Raw genomic sequence first — 19,325 nt, forward strand, 5'->3', positions numbered from 1 at the left:
CACTACTGCTACTATCTGTTTATCATATATGCATAGTCACTTTAACCATATCTACATGTACATATTACCTCAATCAGCCTGACTAACTGGTGTCTGTATGTAGCCTAGCTACTGTATATAGCCTGTCTTTTTACTGCTGTTTTATTTCATTACCTACCTATTGTTCACCTAATACCTTTTTTGCACTATTGGTTAGAGCCTGTAAGTAAGCATTTCACTGTAAGGTGAATACCTGTTGTATTCAGAGCACGTGACAAATACACTTTGATTTGATTTGATTTGAAAGTCTGTGTTAAGGTTTCTGTAAGATAATAAAAAAAGGAATGTAAACATTTATAAGTGCATTTCCATAGCTTCCAAAATATTTGTTACAATGGAGGAGGAGTGTCAAGATGGCTGCAAGGTGGCTTCCATACAGCACCCCCGTCAGTCATCCAAGGTTTATACACATCATTGGTCTCCACACTGTCACTGTGTGTAGTTGTTCAAATGAGGCACTAGATGGCGACCTCATGTTATAATTCAACAGCTGTGCTAGTGTAATGAAAAGGCACCATGAAGATTAGGTGCCTCATGCACGCACGCACGCACGCACGCACGCACGCACGCACGCACGCACGCACGCACGCACGCACGCACGCACACACACACACACACACACACAGACACACACAGACACACACACACACACACACACACACACACACACATTTACTTGGCATCCTGGTGGTTTTCCAGAGCAGCGAGGTGAGAAGGTAGCCATCCCTGCTAGCCACTATGGTCAGAAGGTAGCCGTCCCTGCTAGCCACTATGGTCAGAAGGTACCCATCCCGGCTAGCCACTATGATCAGAAGGTAGCCGTCTCTGCTAGCCACTATGATCAGAAGGTAGCCATCTCTGCTAGCCACTATGGTCAGAAGGTAGCCATCTCTGCTAGCCACTATGGTCAGAAGGTAGCCGTCCCTGCTAGCCACTATGGTCAGAAGGTACCCATCCCGGCTAGCCACTATGGTCAGAAGGTACCCATCCCGGCTAGCAACTATGGTGAGGGGTAGCCCCAGTTGGTTGGGAACACTAAGCATCACTACACCGTACTCAGTGGTGAGAGCAGAGTTGGTCCTGGTGGAGTTCATATGCACCTCTGCTGCAGCTAGGCTCAGGACGTGGGGCCCATCGCTGAGAGATTTAGGAGCTTGGACAGAATGGGGGTTTCCAGCCCATGAGGTCTTCATTCCAATAGACATGACAGATATGGTTAGATAGGTGAGATCCCATTTTATAAGCACAAAGGATAAGGAGATTGAGGAGCCAGCTACAGTTGGTAAGGTCAGTCATATGACATGGTATGTAGAAAATATTTTGAGACTTGAAAGCAGAAAATGAAATTGTTTCTGTGGGAATTAGCCTACATTTGCAAGAATGTGTGTGTGTGTAGGTGCGCGTGCTTGCTTGCGCGTGTGCGCGTGTGATCTGTTTGTGTTGTCTTGCCAACTACTATGGTCATTGTTATGGCAAACATGGCAATGGCAAACGGACCTGGGACCAGGCTAGCTTACAGTGAGACCTTGCAGTGATCCAAAAACATTATCACATGGGATCTTATATTGACACATCATGTCAAAATGTGTAGATTAGCAGGATATTAGCTCTAAAACAGCAACATTTTATCTCTGCCCCATGACAACAATAAAAAACCTTACTTCCCACTGAACACACCTGATTTTGTTTTTAACATACTGTAAATCTGTGTATAGTTCTGACTAGACAGGATTGTATGCCGGACTACAATACAGGAACAGATAGTAATTAATTTGTAAAAACAAGAACATGTTTCCACAGAACATGTACTGCCTATGGGTTGTCCTCTCTACATTGCTTTCGTACATTACAATGAGTTCAAACAATATCACCAACAAACAATATCTGAAGGTAATGCAGTTAATCCCAGAGGAAGAAATATCATGACATATTGTGTACGCACTCATTTTTATAGAAAAATAAATATCATGACATATTGTGTACGCACTCGTTTTTATAGAAACATAAATATCATGACATATTGTGTACGCACTCGTTTTTATAGAAACATAAATATCATGACATATTGTGTACGCACTCGTTTTTATAGAAAAAGAAATATCATGACATATTGTGTACGCACTCGTTTTTATAGAAAAAGAAATATCATGACATATTGTGTATGCACTCATTTTTATAGAAAAAGAAATATCATGACATATTGTGTATGCACTCATTTTTATAGAAAAATAAATATCATGACATATTGTGTATGCACTCGTTTTTATAGAAAAATAAATATCATGACATATTGTGTATGCACTCGTTTTTATAGAAAAATAAATATCATAACATATTGTGTACGCACTCATTTTATAGAAAAATAAATATCATGACATATTGGGTACGCACTCATTTTATAGAAAAATAAATATCATGACACATTGTGTACGCACTCGTTTTTATAGAAAATAAATATCATGACACATTGTGTACGCACTCGTTTTTATAGAAAAATAAATATCATGACATATTGTGTACGCACTCGTTTTTATAGAAAAATAAATATCATGACATATTGGGTACGCACTCGTTTTTATAGAAAAATAAATATCATGACATATTGTGTACGCACTCGTTTTTATATAAAAATAAATATCATGACACATTGTGTACGCACTTGTTTTTATAGAAAAATAAATATCATGACATATTGTTAATGCACTCGTTTTTATTGAAGAAGGAAGATAGCCTTGTTTTTAAGGCACCTAACAATGTACAACAAATTTGAACCATTTATTTAATCTGAATACAAAAATACACATCTCAGCGACTTCTATATTGTAATAAATAGTTAACCATGCATTGTAACCATAAAAAAAGCACAAAAAACAGTCACTTGGTGGCAGTGGAGGCTGGTGGGAGGATCTATAGGAGGACAGGCACATTGTAATGGCTGGAATGGAATTAAACACATCAAACATATGTAAACCAAGTTTGATTCTGTTCCTTTCATTCCATTACAGACACTACAATGAGCCCGTCCTCCTATAGCTTCTCCGACCAGACTCCACTGCTTGGTAGTCATAAAAATGACCAACTACTTTACCAAAAACATCCAGATAGTAACACAAGTGATAAACTGTAACATTATATTCCAAAGATGAAAACACAGTTACATCATCATGTTGTTTAACCTTAGGCAATAAATATGCACGTTTTGTTTACATAAACTCAGCAAAAAAAGAAATGTCCCTTTTTCAGGACCCTGTCTTTCAAAGATAATTCGTAAAAATCCAAATAACTTCACATATCTTCATTGTAAAGGATTTAAAGACTGTTTCCCATGCTTGTTCAATGAACCATAAATAATTAATGAACATGCACCTGTGGAACGGTCGTTAAGACACTAACAGCTTACAGACGGTAGGCAATTAAGGTCACAGTTATGAAAACTTAGGACACTAAAGAGGTCTTTCTACTGACTCTGATGCATGTGCAATGCATTGTAACTGTAAGTGTTACATAAAGTGTTACAATGTTTCTTAAAAGGATAAATTATAATTATGTAATAGCATTTAGGATATTTTTTTTACTTCCAATTATGTTTTTTCGACAGATAATGGTGGTTTTGTCATATAAATGGAGGGGACAGATTTGGTATGAGGGGACACAGACAGAGAAACACTGGCACAGTCCAAGGTATGCCCAGGGTCCCTGCTCATCTGCGTGAACGTGCCTTAGGCATGCTGCAAGGAGGCATGAGGACTGCAGATGTGGCCAGGGAAATAAATTGCGATGTCCGTACTGTGAGACGCCTAAGACAGCGCTACAGGGAGACAGGACGGAGAGCTGATCGTCCTCGCAGTGGCAGACCACGTGTAACAACACCAGCACAGGATCGGTACATCCAAAAATCAAACCTGCGGGACAGGTACAGGATGGCAACAACAACTGCCCGAGTTACACCAGAAACGCACAATCCCTCCATCAGTGCTCAGACTGTCCGCAATAGGCTGAGAGAGGCTGGACTGAGGGCTTGTAGGCCTGTTGTAAGGCTGGTCCTCACCAGACATCACCGGCAACAACGTCGCCTATGGGCACAAACCCACCATCGCTGGACCAGACAGGACTGGCACAGAGTGCTCTTCACAGACAAGTCGCTGTTTTGTCTCACATGGGGTGATGGTCGGATTTGAGTTTAACGTCGAAGGAATGAGCATTACACCGAAGCCTGTACTCTGGAGCGGGATCGATTTAGAGGTGGAGAGTCCGTCATGGTCCGGGGCGTGTGTCACAGCATCAATGGACTGAGCTTGTTGTCATTGCAGGCAATCTCAATGCTGTGCGTTACAGGGAAGACATCCTCCTCCCTCATGTGGTACCCTTCCTGCAGGCTCATCCTGACATGACCCTCCAGCATGAGGGTCATGCTGCCATACTGCTCGTTCTGTGCGGGATTTCCTGCAAGACAGGAATGTCAGTGTTCTGCCATGGCCAGCGAAGAGCTCGGATCTCAATCCCATTGAGCACGTCTGGGACCTGTTGGATCGGAGGGTGAGGGCTAGTGCCATTCTCCCCAGAAATGTCCGGGAACTTGCAGGGGCCTTGTTGGAAGAGTGGGGTAACATCTCACAGCAAGAACTGGCAAATCTGGTGCAGTCCATGAGGAGGAGATGCACTGCAGTACTTAATGCAGCTGGTGGCCACACCAGCTACTGACTGTTACTTTTGATTTTGACCCCCCCTTTGTTCAGGGACACATTATTCTATTTCTGTTAGTCACATGTCTGTGGAACTTGTTCAGTTTATGTCTCAGTTGTGGAATTTTGTTATGTTCATACAAATATTTACACATGTTAAGTTTGCTGAAAATAAACGCAGTTGACAGTGAGAGGACGTTTCTTTTTTTGCTGAGTTTATATATTTTTATCCTTAGCAAGTAAAACTGTGCCATTGTAAACAATGTAAACAAATGAATCTCACTTCTCTTCCACCATGTTATTAACCATGTTAAAGACTATCGGGTTACCCCATCTTAAGAGTCCTCACATAGGGTTTGGTTGGTTTATGAAAACCAGGCAGTTTGCAGCATTATATATACATACCATTAGAAAACGTGGTGATGGATGACGTTGCCCATGGATGCTGATCTAAGATCAGTTTAGCATTTTCCCCTCCTAATGGTTATGGTTAGGATTGGGGGAGGTAAGCTGAGCTAAGATCTGTACCCATGGGAAACCTCTACCTAAATTGGAGAACTCAAGCTCTCTCTCTCTAAGCATGTAGTCTGGGGTCCAACACACTCATACAGAGGCAGACAGACACCCTTCAGACAGACACACAGAGACAGACAGCACACTCATACAGAACCAGGCAGACAGACAGCACACTCATACAGAACCAGGCAGACACCCTTCAGACAGACAGACAGACACCCTTCAGACAGACACACAGAGATAGACAACACACACATACAGCCTGGGAACTGAAGCCGTGAGTGTGACCTGCCGTGAGGAACCTCAGCTCAGATTAAATCACACATAGCTTGAAACACAGACACACAGTACATAGCCGCAGGAAGTAGTTTGGGGGTGGGGGTGCTGCGGCGATGCTGCAAAATAAATGTTGGGCCGTGTTACAGACGGCTAGATCGGTCCACTAATACAGGAGTACTAAGGGCCTAGTGCACTACTTTGTGAAAAAAATATACATATTGTAATGAAACAGCAGGGAGCCTCGACCTTCTAGCCCAAGCGGCAGAGTCGATTTCCGTGCTTATAAACCCAGGGTCGTTACAATAATATATTTTTTATTTTTACTTTGGATTTTTCACACGGTGCTGCAGCACCCCCAGCACTCCTAGTTCCTGCAGCTGTGCAGACATAAACTATATAGATTGCTCTTGAATTCAGACTACTGAACATGTGGTTTTAATATAAATACAGAACTACGTATTCCAAGGTTAAACCACTCTGAGAACAACAGCTAGAACTTAAAATCCATCTGTCTATGTCTGTGAAACCAGTCCATACCTAAGCCACTTAAGCATTGTTTCAATTGGCACTTTAAAGTCAACTCAGGTTGGGCTGGCCAAGAAATATGAAATTATGTCATGTTGCTAGGTAGCCAATATGTGACTGGAGCTGGCTTCGCTAATGTTGCTAGGTAGCCAATATGTGACTGGAGCTGGCTTCGCTAATGTTGCTAGGTAGCCAATATGTGACTGGAGCTGGCTTCGCTAATATTGCTAGCTAGCTAGCAAGATTTTAAAGAATGTAATTCACCCTCACCATGATGTAACTAACGTTACCCCATACTCCTGCCAGTGCCAGCTAGACTCAGATCTATGTATTTAGCTTGCTGACGTAAGCTAGCTAGCTAACAGGCTTAATTCCTACTTTGCTTGCCATGGCATTGGTTATTAGCTAGCTAGCTAACCAAGCAAACCAGATGATAGGTTTGATATTATGTATCTAGCTAATTTTCAATATGACCTGGTCAGCTTAAATTCCTGCTAGCTCACATTAGCTAGCTAGCTTGTTCAACTCTGATTTGCCAGCTAACGTTAGGTAGCTAGCATTCGAGGGCTGACTGTTCTCATAAAAGTTTATTGTGTAGTGCAAAAATGAAATAAGGATCCAGCTATGGTGGTAATTTGTGTCATGTCTGATATCTGCAATACTGCTTGTCCATGTGCTAGCTAACAGTAACAAACCCAGACTAGCTAGCTAACGTTGATAAGCTTGGTGGTTGCATAGTAACGGCGTCACCAGCTCGAATTCTAACCAGTTGTGAAACTTGGCTGCTCAGGCCCGGGTTTCCCTCGACCCAGCTCGAATTTAAGAATTCCATTTGAGCCAGCTCGAATTTGGACCCACCTGGGCCCTAATGTTAAGTGCCAGTGGAAACGGGGCTCTAAAGACAACAAGACACATAAATGATGATCAAGAACTGTGGCTTGCATACTTAGAATTTCAAAAAAGATTGAATGTTCAGAATGTTTCATTCATGTCTTTGATTAGGAACCTAGCTAGCTTGGGGCTATGTTTTGTTTCTTCATAACAATCATACTTGCAACAAAACCCATTTATTTTTTGTCTAGACCATTTACTAAGGTATGATTTAGATGCTCCTGGCATAATTCTAAAATCTAACTTCTTTCGCCAAAAGAGGTTAATGTTTTAGGGGATTAAAAGGCCTCGTGTTTTGGGTTTCATGTTTTTTTTTTTTTATTATACTTGATTGTGAGCATAAGCAACAATTATATGCTTCTTGATAATGTGAATTCTCTTGATAGGCCACCAAAAGAGAGGTGGGTGGTAATGCTTTATTTTACAGTCCTTTATATACTGCAAAATTATGGAGTAAAAGATACATGCTACTTTCTGGAGCTTACTCCAAATAAGTGAACACAATTGGTAACTAACTAGTACGGATTACTTTCTTTCTTAATCCCAAATAAGCCAAAATGTAATTATCATGCAAACATGGTATAACTTCCTATTTCCATTTGTTAATAGATATTATGGTACAGGAGGACTATGATACTAAGCAAGCCACAATCCTGATATTAACAGTTTGTTGAGGTAAAAAATTATAAAAAAGAAGGCTTGATGATATAGGATCATTGATAATATAACTTGGCTGATCAATGATAAACATACAGTTGATGCTAAGTATTTAGCTGATGTAAATGAACATACAAGGGTTCTTAGATACATAAAGCACAGAACAACAGTCAGGTCTGCCCGTTCAACAGTCTCACATAGTCAGTAACACGGTCTATTATTTCCTGCAACCTGCTTTGAGAATCATCCTGGAAGCACAGGGGAACAAGACTAAAAACCAGTGAGCTGTTGGAAGAATTTTGAATGAAAATGAAATTAGTAAGAAACGCTATTTCGTTTAAAAGTCGGTCAGTTAACCCTTGGGGTTTTCCCCACAGCGAAACATCACTTCAGAAAGACTACCAAAACCAATATAATATTGCACCTCCGTTAGAATACAACAGCAATTAAACAAAAACAGGACAGATTATCCTGTTAAACAAAATCAATAATCCACAATTGGTGTTCATGGCACAAATCAATAGACATGGTCATCAAAACGTGTTAGCTGTAATCTACAAAGGCATTTGACTACAAAAGCTACTAACAGTGTATGCATACACTGCTTTAGATTGTATATATTCAGTGCATATATCGTATATGCATACTTAGCATCACATATATAGGTATACCCTGTAATGCCACCAACCTAACAAAAGTGTCCTATTACCATTACATGCCACACTGAGCAACTAAATCTGCACTTTCTCCTGTTGCGATCAGCTGCTCAATCTTATACTTAAATCAACATTTAACTCCTATTCCCATTACCATAGTGTTACTCTGTGAAATATTGAGTGTTTAAATGCTAGAGATTGCGGTGAATTGTATCCAGTGATATGAGGATGTAACTTTGCAAATAGCAACATGGAAAAGTCCCTGTCAAGCCTCCCGTAAAAATATGAAATTGTTGGATTACAGCTAGAGTTGCACAATTCCGGGAAATATAAATAAATTCTGTGGTTTTCCCGAAATCCCGGGTTGGAGTATTTCCGGACTCAGAAAATAAGAAGCAGGAAATGTGGTTCCTCCAACCAAGATTTCTGGGAAACCAGGGAATTTATTGAAAGTTCCCAGAATTCTAGAATCCAATTTATCAAACACTCTATATGTAACTGATATTCATCCCAAACATGCTGATGTGATTTTCACTAATTTCAAAGTTAACATTTATGTCTGGAAGTGTAGTGGACATTCACTTTGGTACTGATTTTCATATCAACAGAAAACAAAGTATAACTCCTAATAGTTCATCTAATATCTTGTCTTAAATTCTGATGTTCTCTTACCAATAAAGCATATTTTTTACAATAAAATGAATAAAATATGGCACATGACACAGGTCCTTAACACATAATTAAGTAAGCATTTCACTGTAAGGTCTACCTACACCTGTTGTATTCGGCGCACGTGACAAATAAACTTTGATTTGATTTGATAATTATCATGCAAAAACATAAATAAAAATAATTAACAAAAAAGGTTGATTCATACCAAAATAATGCTTTCAGTAGTAACAAATGGCATAATAATACTAAAGTCATTTTTTACACAAAAGAACCAAGACACTAATCTTGCAATTCAAAATTGATATCCCAAATCAAGCTAGCATAGCATGCAACATATGTCTCACTGTTTTCAGAGACCTCCCTTCACTCGCTTTAGGTTGTGACATTGCATCTCCTTCTCCCAGGGCACGTCTGTAATCACACCCTATTCCCTACATAGTGCACCACTTAAAAGTAGTACCCTACATAGGGAAGAGGGTGCTATTTGGGATGTCGCCTAACTCCTCTGGTGTAAACAGCGAAAGCAGGATATTGCAGACTGTAGCGTTGCGTCTGTAGCCTTCTACTGCCAGGCAAAGAGCCAGTAAGCCAATCACAAAGCTGCGCGGTATTGTAGTAACTGTGCTGAACTGTACACACTCACAGCATACTGTTAGGGCATACTCATGGAAGTCACCTTGTTGCTACTTGGATTGAGCCTTCTACGAGGCCAGACGCCCACACCAACTCTTATAATGAGTATCAGTTGCATACCCGATTGTGCCATGAATGAAAATATGATTAGAGAAAATTAGCATTTTTTTGTGAAAAACCATGGCTTCCTTCTTTGAACTGTCAACAACTGTAGATTGCCATCTTCTATTTTGGCACCAAACACAGCCTCACTAAAACATTCCCGTTCGACAATTTCTCACCAACAGCTTTCTTAAATCCATCAAAGGATCAAATCCATCCATCCACCCCAAGATGCCAGGCGTTCAGCTCTCCCTGCGGAGCTCCAAAACTCTTCCTCTGTGGTGGAAGGGCACTTCCACTCTGGCACCAACTACTTCTGGGTTAGAGGTCAACCATGGCGGTCTTGGCCAGGTCCTTAGTTCCCTGGAGAATTCTCTTCATATGACCCACTTTCGATATCCCCAGATCCTGTGGAGAGCAGATAACATCTTAAGAACATTGATTCTCCTAATAGTTTATTTATTTAATGGAAATCATTTTATTTTATAGCTTCCTTTTTAAATCACTATGCTATATCTGTTTTATGGTTTTTACATTGTATTGTCTTTTATTTGGTACTATTTTGTTTTACATCTTGCTCACCCTGTAATGCAACACTTATTTTGCTCTCTTACGCCCTGTCTAAGCCGGGGGAGGGGAGTCATACCAAGGATCATTAGGTATTTCATTAATGATTTTAAGACACGTTGAAGAATCCCAAAAATATTTATGTTTTGGGGTCTTAAAAATGTGTTGGGGTCATACTGCTAATATCTCATACAAATGCATGGAACAACAGATAGTCCCCCAAAAATACCAAAAGGAATTTTGTTCTGAAGTGTCTCTCCCATATCTGAGAGATATAAGAAAGATAATTTGTTATATACATATTTTACATGTATTTAACCCCATATAGGGCCTTGCAAAAGTATTCATCCCCCTTGGGGTTTTTCCTATTTTGTTGCATTACAACCTGTAATATAAATAGATATATATTTGGATTTCGTGTAATGGACATACAGAAAATAATCCAAATTGGTGAAGTGACATTTTAAAAATTACTTGATAAAAAAAAATCGAAAAAATAAAAGGTGGAAAATTGGTGTGTGCATATGTATTCACCCCCTTTGCTATGAAGCCCCTAAATAAGATTTGGTGCAACCAATTACCTTCAGAAGTCACATAAAGTCCACCTGTGTGCAATCTAAGTGTCACATGATCTGTCACATGATCTCAGTACATATACACTTGTTCTGAAAGGCAACAGAGTCTGCAACACCACCAAGCAAGTGGCACCATGAAGACCAAGGAGTTCTCCAAACAGGTCAGGGACAGAGTTGTGGAAAAGTACAGATCAGGGTTGGGTTATAAAAAAATATCAGAATCTTTGAACATCCCACGGAGCACAATTAAATCCATTATTAAAAAATGGAAAGAATATGGCACCACAGCAAACCTGCCAAGAGAGGGCCGCCCACCAAAACTCACGGACCAAGCAAGGAGGGCATTATCAGAGAGGCAAAAAAGAGACCAAAGATATCTATTTGTTTTTTTATTTTACCTTAATTTAACTAGGCAAGTCAGTTAAGAACAAATTCTTATTTTCAATGACGGCCTAGGAACACTGAGTTAACTGCCTTGTTCAGGAGTAGAATGACAGATTTTTACAATGTCAGCTCGGGGATTCGATCTTGCAACCTTTCGGTTACTAGTCCAACCTCTAACCACTAAATCAAATCAAAAAAAATTGGTCACATACACATGATTAGCTGATGTAAATGCGAGTGTAGCGAAATGCCACCAGGCTACTTGCCACCCCAGATAACCCTGAAGGAGCTGCAAAGCTCCACAGCGGAGATTGGAGTATCTGTCCATAGGACCACTTTAAGAGGTACAGTCCATGGAGCTGGGCTTTACAGAAGAGTGGCCAGCAAAAAGCCATTGCTTAAAGAAAAAAATAAGCAAACATGTTTGGTGTTCGCCAAAAAGCATGTGGGAGACTCCCCAAATATATGGAAGAAGGTACTCTGGTCAGATGAGACTAAAATTGAGCTTTTTGGCTGTCAAGGAAAACGCTATGTCTGGCGCAAACCCAACACCTCTCATCACCCCGAGAATACCATCCCCACAGTGAAGCATGGTGGTGGCAGCATCATGCTGTGGGGATGTTTTTCATCAGCAGGGAATGGGTCACTGGTCAGAATTGAAGGAATGATTGATGGCGCTAAATACAAGGACATTCTTGAGGGAAACATATTTCAGTGTACCAGAGAATTGAGACTGGGACAAAGGTTCAACTTCCATCAGGACAATGACCCTAAGCATACTGCTAAATTAACACTTGAGTGGTTTAAGGGGAAACATTTCAATGTCTTGGAATGGCCTAATCAAAGCCCAGACACATTGAGAATCTGTGGTATGACTTAAAGATTGCTGTACACCAACAGAACCCATCCAACTTGAAGGATCTGGAGCAGTTTTGCCTTTAAGAATGGGAAAAGATCCCAGTGGCTAGATGTGCCAAGCTTATAGAGACATACCCCAAGAGACTTGCAGCTGTAATTGCTGCAAAAGGTGGCTCTACAAAGTATTGATTTTGAGGGGGTGAAAAGTTTTGCAAGCTCAAGTTTAGAGTTTTTTTTGTCTTTTTTCTTGTTTGTTTCACAATTAATCTTCAAAGTGGTATGTATGTTGTGTATTTCAAATGATACAACTCCCCAAAAAATCTATTTTTTTGGTGGTGGTCTTGAGGGGATCTTGAAGAAGGAAGGCTGTCACTCCATTTTGCAACACCATGCCCTGTGGATGGCGCTTAATTGGAGCCAATGTCCTCCTACAACAGGATAATGACCCAAAGCACAGCTCCAAACTATGCAAGAACTATTTAGGGAAGAAGCAGTCAGCTGGTATTCTGTCTATAATGGAGTGGCCAGCACAGTCACCGGATCTCAACCCTATTGCGCTGTTGCGGGAGCAGCTTGACCATATGGTACATAAGAAGTGCCCATCAAGCCAATCCAACTTGTGGGAGGTGCTTCAGGAAGCATGGGGTGAAATCTCTTCAGATTTCCTGAAATTGACAACTAGAATGCCAAAGGTCTGCAAGGCTGTAATTGTTGCAAATGGAGGATTCTTTGAAGAAAGCAAAGTTTGAAGGACAGAATTATATATATTTTTTAAATCATAATTTTTTCATTAACCTTGTCAACATCTTGCCTATATTTCCTATTCCTTTTGCAACAAATTTCATGTATGTTTTCTTGGAAAACAAGGACATTTCTAAGTGACCCCAAACTTTTGAATGGTAGTGTACATGCTCGTTGGCAGATCGGCTTTACCAACTTCAGACGAGTCTCCTGCCACTTGTGAGAGTATCATCTTTCCATAGAGGGGTCCTAATAGCTGCTAGACTAGACCATTCAGGCGCTACAGATGATTTTGTGAGAAGACCGAATTTTGGGATGTCTCATGGTCTGACAAACAGCGCTCTAGCTCTGTCACCTTTCACCGCAGATGGGAGGTCTCATGGTCTGACAAACAGCGCTCTAGCTCTGTCACCTTTCACCGCAGATGCAGAAGTGTGGTGGAATGAGACGCATCCATTTCAAAAACAGATATATCTAGCTTAAATTTACAAATGTGCATGTACATTTTTTTATTATTATGCTAATTGATTTTCCGTGGCGGTGAGGACATCGACATTTGGGTGTTTTAAAGGCAACTTCACCTAAGAGCTTCCAAATAATGAAAAACTACAGTTCATGTACTGTATAAACAATATCTTCTGGTCAATGACAAAACAGACAGTGCGAACAGACATGTTGTGTTGTGCTGTACCTACCTTCAATTAGCATAGCAAATATTAAAACGTGGAGTACACGACTGAACAGCATGCAGCTGACACGGTTTGTGTTTCTGATCCCGTGGTCATTTTCTGTGTGATAGTTTGATAACACTTTACTTAAAGCCAAACAGTATGCTTTATAACTTGTTTTGGAAGTGTAGAGGCCCTCATAATGTATTCTAATAAGTATTATAATATGTTTATACCACAGCATTGTTGAATACTTTTTTCTGATTGGTTAGAAGGGCATACTAGAATGGACATTAAACCAGATGACGGGACCGTTGGAAAATATATCGTGACACCTTGCATTCAAGACACAATGCAGACTGTACCTGCTACAACGTTACAGAAAGCTAAACCAACAACCACACAAAATTAAATTGTATATGTTGTAAATGAGGAAAAAACTTAGCTAGCTAGCATTGATTCATTTTTGTAGAGACATTTTTTTTGAGCATCTGATGACCTAACGTGGTGAGTGATGAACATTAATTTCTCTGGTCCCTACTGTTGCAGCCATGACACAGGTGGTGCTATGGTGTCAAATCCTCCCACGTTTCTAGTTTGACCAGCTGTTTTAAGCAACTAGTATTTTTGAATTAGGTTGTCATATTGGCAGGTTTGCTAACAACAAACTATTTAGCTAGCTTCTAGCCTAGTGTTTGATATGCAATGTGATCTCCTCGTAATGAACAGTGCCGGGTGTCCTGATGAGAAGGCAAACTTTTCTAGCTATGCCAGGCAAAATCGGGCATTATCAGCTCATTATTATGGATGCGTTCTAATGAATGTCAATAGAAAACAGCTACTTTGCTGTTATTCTGGCTGCAGAGGTCATGGCGGTGTTAGCAGTAGCTAGCTGACTAGCTAACAAGCAAGAGATCGTTGTAAATATCAACAAAAACTTTTTTTTCTACTGGTAAATGTGTGCTTATAGTATTGTTTTCTTTGGCAACTGTGGTATAAGCAGGATAAACAGTTTAAACAAACGCAACGGAATAAACGTTTATGTTATGACTGTGTAGTATTAGCTAGTTGGCTAGCTTGCTAGCAGCAAGCAAGGGATAAGAATGTTGCCACTGAGCATGGCAACGGAACATAAAGAATGAATGACTGGCTCACGTCCATAAATATTGAACTAATTGAACGATTTAAATATCAACCAAAAAAAAGTACTTACACCAGTAAATGTGTGCTTTCATATTGTTTTCTTTGGCAACTGTGGTATCAGCGGGATAAAAGACGCCGTTCTGTACATTACCTTGGAAAAATGAACCCTGCAATGGTGCGTCGTTCATTATTTCCAAGGTAATGTACAGAACGTCTGCGTTTATCCCTTACTTAATACTTCCATGCTGCAAAAAAACATTATAAGCTCCTCTTACATGCATATGACAAGTCTTACAATTCATTATAAATGCATCATAATGCATTATAACTGCATCACAATGCATTGTAACTGTAAGTGTTACATAAAGTGTTACCATGTTTCTAAAAAGGATCAATTATAATTATGTAATAGCGTTTAGGATATTTTTTTTTACTTCCAATTATGTTTTTTCGACAGATAATGGTGGTTTTGTCATAGAAATGGAGGGAACAGATTTGGAATGAGGGGACACAGACAGAGAAACACTGGCACAGTCCAAGGTATGTTAGGCAAGTCGCTCGTAAGGATGAGGGCAAAACTATTATTGTCTATTGTCAAAAAAGTCATCCGCTCGCTTTGCCGTCGTTCACTTCACCTTCTATAGATCCATTAGGATAATTGGCACATGAAACTCTGATAAACAATGTGAAATAGAACAGTCTAAATGACTCCATCATCTGTAAGGAGGTTATGGGGGTAATGAGGTGTGGGATATCCCGGGGAGTGTATCATTAGTCGGAATCCGTTGCAAAACCGTTTATTTCAAACAGAAAACATTTTGCAACAAAAACGAGAGTTTCTATTGGACAAATTCATCTATGTCCTTCCCTGTCTGTTTAGTTTTTGATCACTTTTTTAGACTACTGTTGTGTATTGTTAGATATTACTGCACTGTTGGAACTAGCAATACAAGCATTTCGCTACACCCACAATAGCATCTGCTAAATATGTGTATGCGACCAATAAAATACGATTTTCTTTGATTTAGCGTAAACATTAAACGGTTTCAGTAGCAAAATGTTGTGTCACAGACAAGATGTTATGCAAACGGCATCTGACTAATTAATACACCTCTGGTTTCTCGCTGAGGTATTTTCTCAGAGTGGAGTCAACATTGAACATCTTTCTCCTATAAGTCCAAGTAAATGCCACCCATGTTCAGCAGCACTCCAAAGGGCATGTCCAGTCCCAGTATTACTGGGATTTGTTGTGCTCTGTCCGTGAACAGCGTCTCTATATCGCTCTGACCTAAAACAGCTTCTTGTCTCGGTCTGTGGTACCAACCTAATCCCAGCTCCAACCCTCCCTCTCCCAACCTTCCTGAGCAGTCCCACTCCCCTAGCCCCTCCTCCCCTACGCCAGCCCTCCCTCAACCCTACCCCATTTCCCCAGGTCTGTCCCGTTCCCAGTTCACACATAGTACCAGTGAAGACTGAGGGGTTAGTGAGTTACAGCCAGTCTCCTGCGGTAGGTAAGCAACACTCTCACACACAGAGGAAGCCAAGCAGAGCAGTGCAGCACAGAGTAGCAAACAGGAAGACAGCTAACGACCAACAGAAACAGAGAGAAAGAGATGGAGAGAAACAGAGAGAAAGAGATGGAGAGAAACAGAGAGAAAGAGATGGAGAGAAAGAGATGGAGAGAACCAGAGAGAAAGAGATGGAGAGAAACAGAGAGAAAGAGAGTTGATCTGGTGATAGATGAAATAACAGTGTGGGTGTGTGCACGTGTATGTGTGTATGTTTTAGTGTGTGTGTGTTACGTTTGTGTGTGCGTGTGTGTATACCTTCAGGTCCCTCCTCTCCAGGTGCAGCAGTTCAGAGCCTCTGATGTCATGGCGTGTGAAGGTATCTCTGTACTCTCCCAGACTGAGCTGCTCCAGCCAGACTCCTACCTCCTCTGTACCCCATCTCTCCACTACACACATAGGCAGTACACAGAGCAAGAAGGTGCTCGCTCAGTGTCTGAGACCCTCTCTCCCACACACACACACATCCACACGCACACACACACTCATGTATACACACACACACAATCAGAGAGAGGAAATCCCAATAGAGGGAAGGGAAGACAGGAAGAGGAGGAGAGGTAGAGGAAGAAAGAAAGGGAGAGAGGGAAGAGAGGCGGCAGCGGCTGGCGGAAAAGAGGAGGGGTTAGCATAGATGTTGGAGGTTGGTTGGTCGGAAACGGCTGTGGCCAATGGCCTTCCACAGAGGCTGACGGCATGCAGGTTATCCACCAATCAGAACACAGACGTACAGGAAGTAGGAGGGAGAAGGATGGCGGAAGCCTGTGCAACCTGATGGAACGCCCCACCCAATCCCTGCCTCACTGTGGGCGGGATTAACACTCCCAACCAATCAGACGGGGTCCTGAAGCAGAAGACCGGCCAACCCCTGGCGTTCTATTTGTATGCATTATATGGGCTCTTATTTCGCCCCAAAACAATGACCAAAAGTCATTTCTGAGACGACCTGCATTCTGTATTCTAATCTAGATTGAAGAGTGCAGCTACAGCATACAATAAAAATGGCTTCTTTTCATGTTCAATTGGTAGTAATATTTATAAACATACAGTCAAAAAATTGCTTTTTCGTGTTCAATTGGTAGTAATATTCATAAACACAGTAATACAATAGCTTTTTTCATGTTCAAATGGTAGTAATATTCATAAACAAATGTAGGCAATGTTCTGTTGTATCAGTCGTCATGAAGGAGAAATGGTGTTCTAAAACAGGAATTTTCTTTCTCTGGGCAACACCTGGGTTTTTGGCCCTGCGTCCAGCCCCCTCCCCTTGTCTTTGGCCTTGGTTTGTGACTGCTGTATGTGTAAACAGGTGGATGAGACCATGAACAGAAGGAAGAGGGGTGCTCTTGGATGGATGGGTCAGACTGAGGACCGGGGCAGACGGAAATCACAGAGACAATCCCTGACACCACACTGGGTGGTTATAATGCATTACAACCACAGAATGTAGGCCACATAGATACCTTAAAGATCTTAGCTATAAGTTAAAAGTATACAACTCTGTATGTGTGTGTGTGGTGTGTCGTACACTCTTAGAAAGGGTTCCTCGGCTGTCCCAATCGGGTAAACCTCTTGATTCCAGATAGAATCCTTTTGGGTTCCATGTAGAACTCTCTGTGGAAAGGGTTCTACCTGGAACCAAAAAGGGCTATTTAAAAAGTGATCCTCTGGGGACAGCCGAATAACCCTTTCAGGTTCTAGATAGGACCTTTTACTGTATATCTGTAGCCTGTGGAGAGAGACAAAAAAGACAAAGACTTACCTGACTGAGGGTTGGTCTTCTTGGTAGCTTTCTCCTTCTTGAACTTTGGCACGATTCTGAACATGCTGCTACGACTGTTGCTCTTGCCATACTCTAACGAGGGGTCCTGAGAGGGACACAGGTGTAGAAGTGTGTGTAATCTCACCTCATCTTCAATAGGTTGCAGTATATGGTATAACCAGGGAATATATACTAGTGTGTATTATCTAAACGCATCTTCAATAGGCTGCGGTGTTTACATTTTATTATATTAAACCTTTATTTAACTAGGCAAGTCATTTAAGAACAAATTCTTATTTAGAATGACGGCCTACACCGGCCAAACCTGGACGACACTGGGCCAATTGTGTGCTGCCCTATGGGACTTCCAATCACGGCCGGTTGTGATACAGCCTAGAACCAAACCAGGGTCTGTAGAAACGCCTCTAGCACTGAGATGCAGTGCCTTAGACCGCTGCGCCACTCAGGAGCCCTAAATAGGGTTTAAACAGGGAATATCTACTAGTATGTATAATCTCACCTCATCTTCATTAGGCTGCAGTATATGGTATAACCAGGGAATATCTACTAGTTTGCCTAGCTCCATCTCCACACTCTGCAGAGCACTGGATAAAGACTCTTCATCTGAGGGTTCCAGTTGCTGTGGATGGACAGAGACACACACACACACACACACACACACACACACACACACACACACACACACACACACACACACACACACACACACACACACACACACACACACACACACACACACACACACACACACACACACACACACACACACACACGCACAGACACATTGACACACACACACACGCGCACAGACACATTGATACACCCACGCACACACAAACACACAGGAGTTGGTATGAAAGAGATAAACACATATTCTCTACAGAGAATGTGAGTAAGATGAGGTTGCCCTGAGACGTTGATCTAAGGTCAGTCTTGATTTTCCCTGATAATGGTTATTGTTACGATACGGAAATGCTAATCTGATCATAGACGTTGCTTAGCCTCCTAGATTGTAACTCACCAGTGATACTCGTCCCACCAGAAGGGATTCAGTCTCGTTGTGTAAAGCCTTCACATTACTGGCTACTTCTATAGCAGTGTTCCTGGCCATACTCTGTGTTCAAGGCAATACAAACAAACTCGATATTAGACAGCTGGAATCACAGACAGTCCTCACATCACACACAGTCCTCACATCACACAGTCCTCACGTCACACACAGTCCTCACGTCACACACAGTCCTCACATCACACAGTCCTCACGTCACACACAGTCCTCACGTCACACAGTCCTCACATCACACAGTCCTCACGTCACACACAGTCCTCACGTCACACAGTCCTCACGTCACACACAGTCCTCACATCACACACAGTCCTCACATC

General features: G+C 41.3%; 1 protein-coding gene across 7 annotated transcripts in view; it reads right to left on the minus strand.

Annotated features, from left to right (window-relative positions):
• Positions 1-2,729: 2,729 nt before the first annotated feature.
• LOC139546313 (diacylglycerol kinase eta-like) overlaps positions 2,730-19,325 on the minus strand; it is a 127,130-nt gene continuing 110,534 nt past the window's right edge. For 6 of the 7 annotated variants that reach the window (XM_071354549.1, XM_071354548.1, XM_071354547.1 and 3 more), the window contains 5 exons: positions 18,961-19,053; positions 18,439-18,558; positions 17,919-18,024; positions 16,415-16,545; positions 2,730-10,060 (listed from right to left, as the gene is read on the minus strand). In XM_071354549.1, the coding sequence (XP_071210650.1) occupies positions 9,974-10,060; positions 16,415-16,545; positions 17,919-18,024; positions 18,439-18,558; positions 18,961-19,053 (537 nt within the window). In that variant the 3' untranslated portion in view covers positions 2,730-9,973. The remainder of the gene's footprint in view (positions 10,061-16,414; positions 16,546-17,918; positions 18,025-18,438; positions 18,559-18,960; positions 19,054-19,325) is intronic. The other variant, XM_071354553.1, reaches the window with a different exon arrangement.

The sequence above is a fragment of the Salvelinus alpinus genome, chromosome 20 (genome assembly GCF_045679555.1).
Source record: "Salvelinus alpinus chromosome 20, SLU_Salpinus.1, whole genome shotgun sequence".
Classification (NCBI taxonomy): Eukaryota; Metazoa; Chordata; class Actinopteri; order Salmoniformes; family Salmonidae; genus Salvelinus; species Salvelinus alpinus.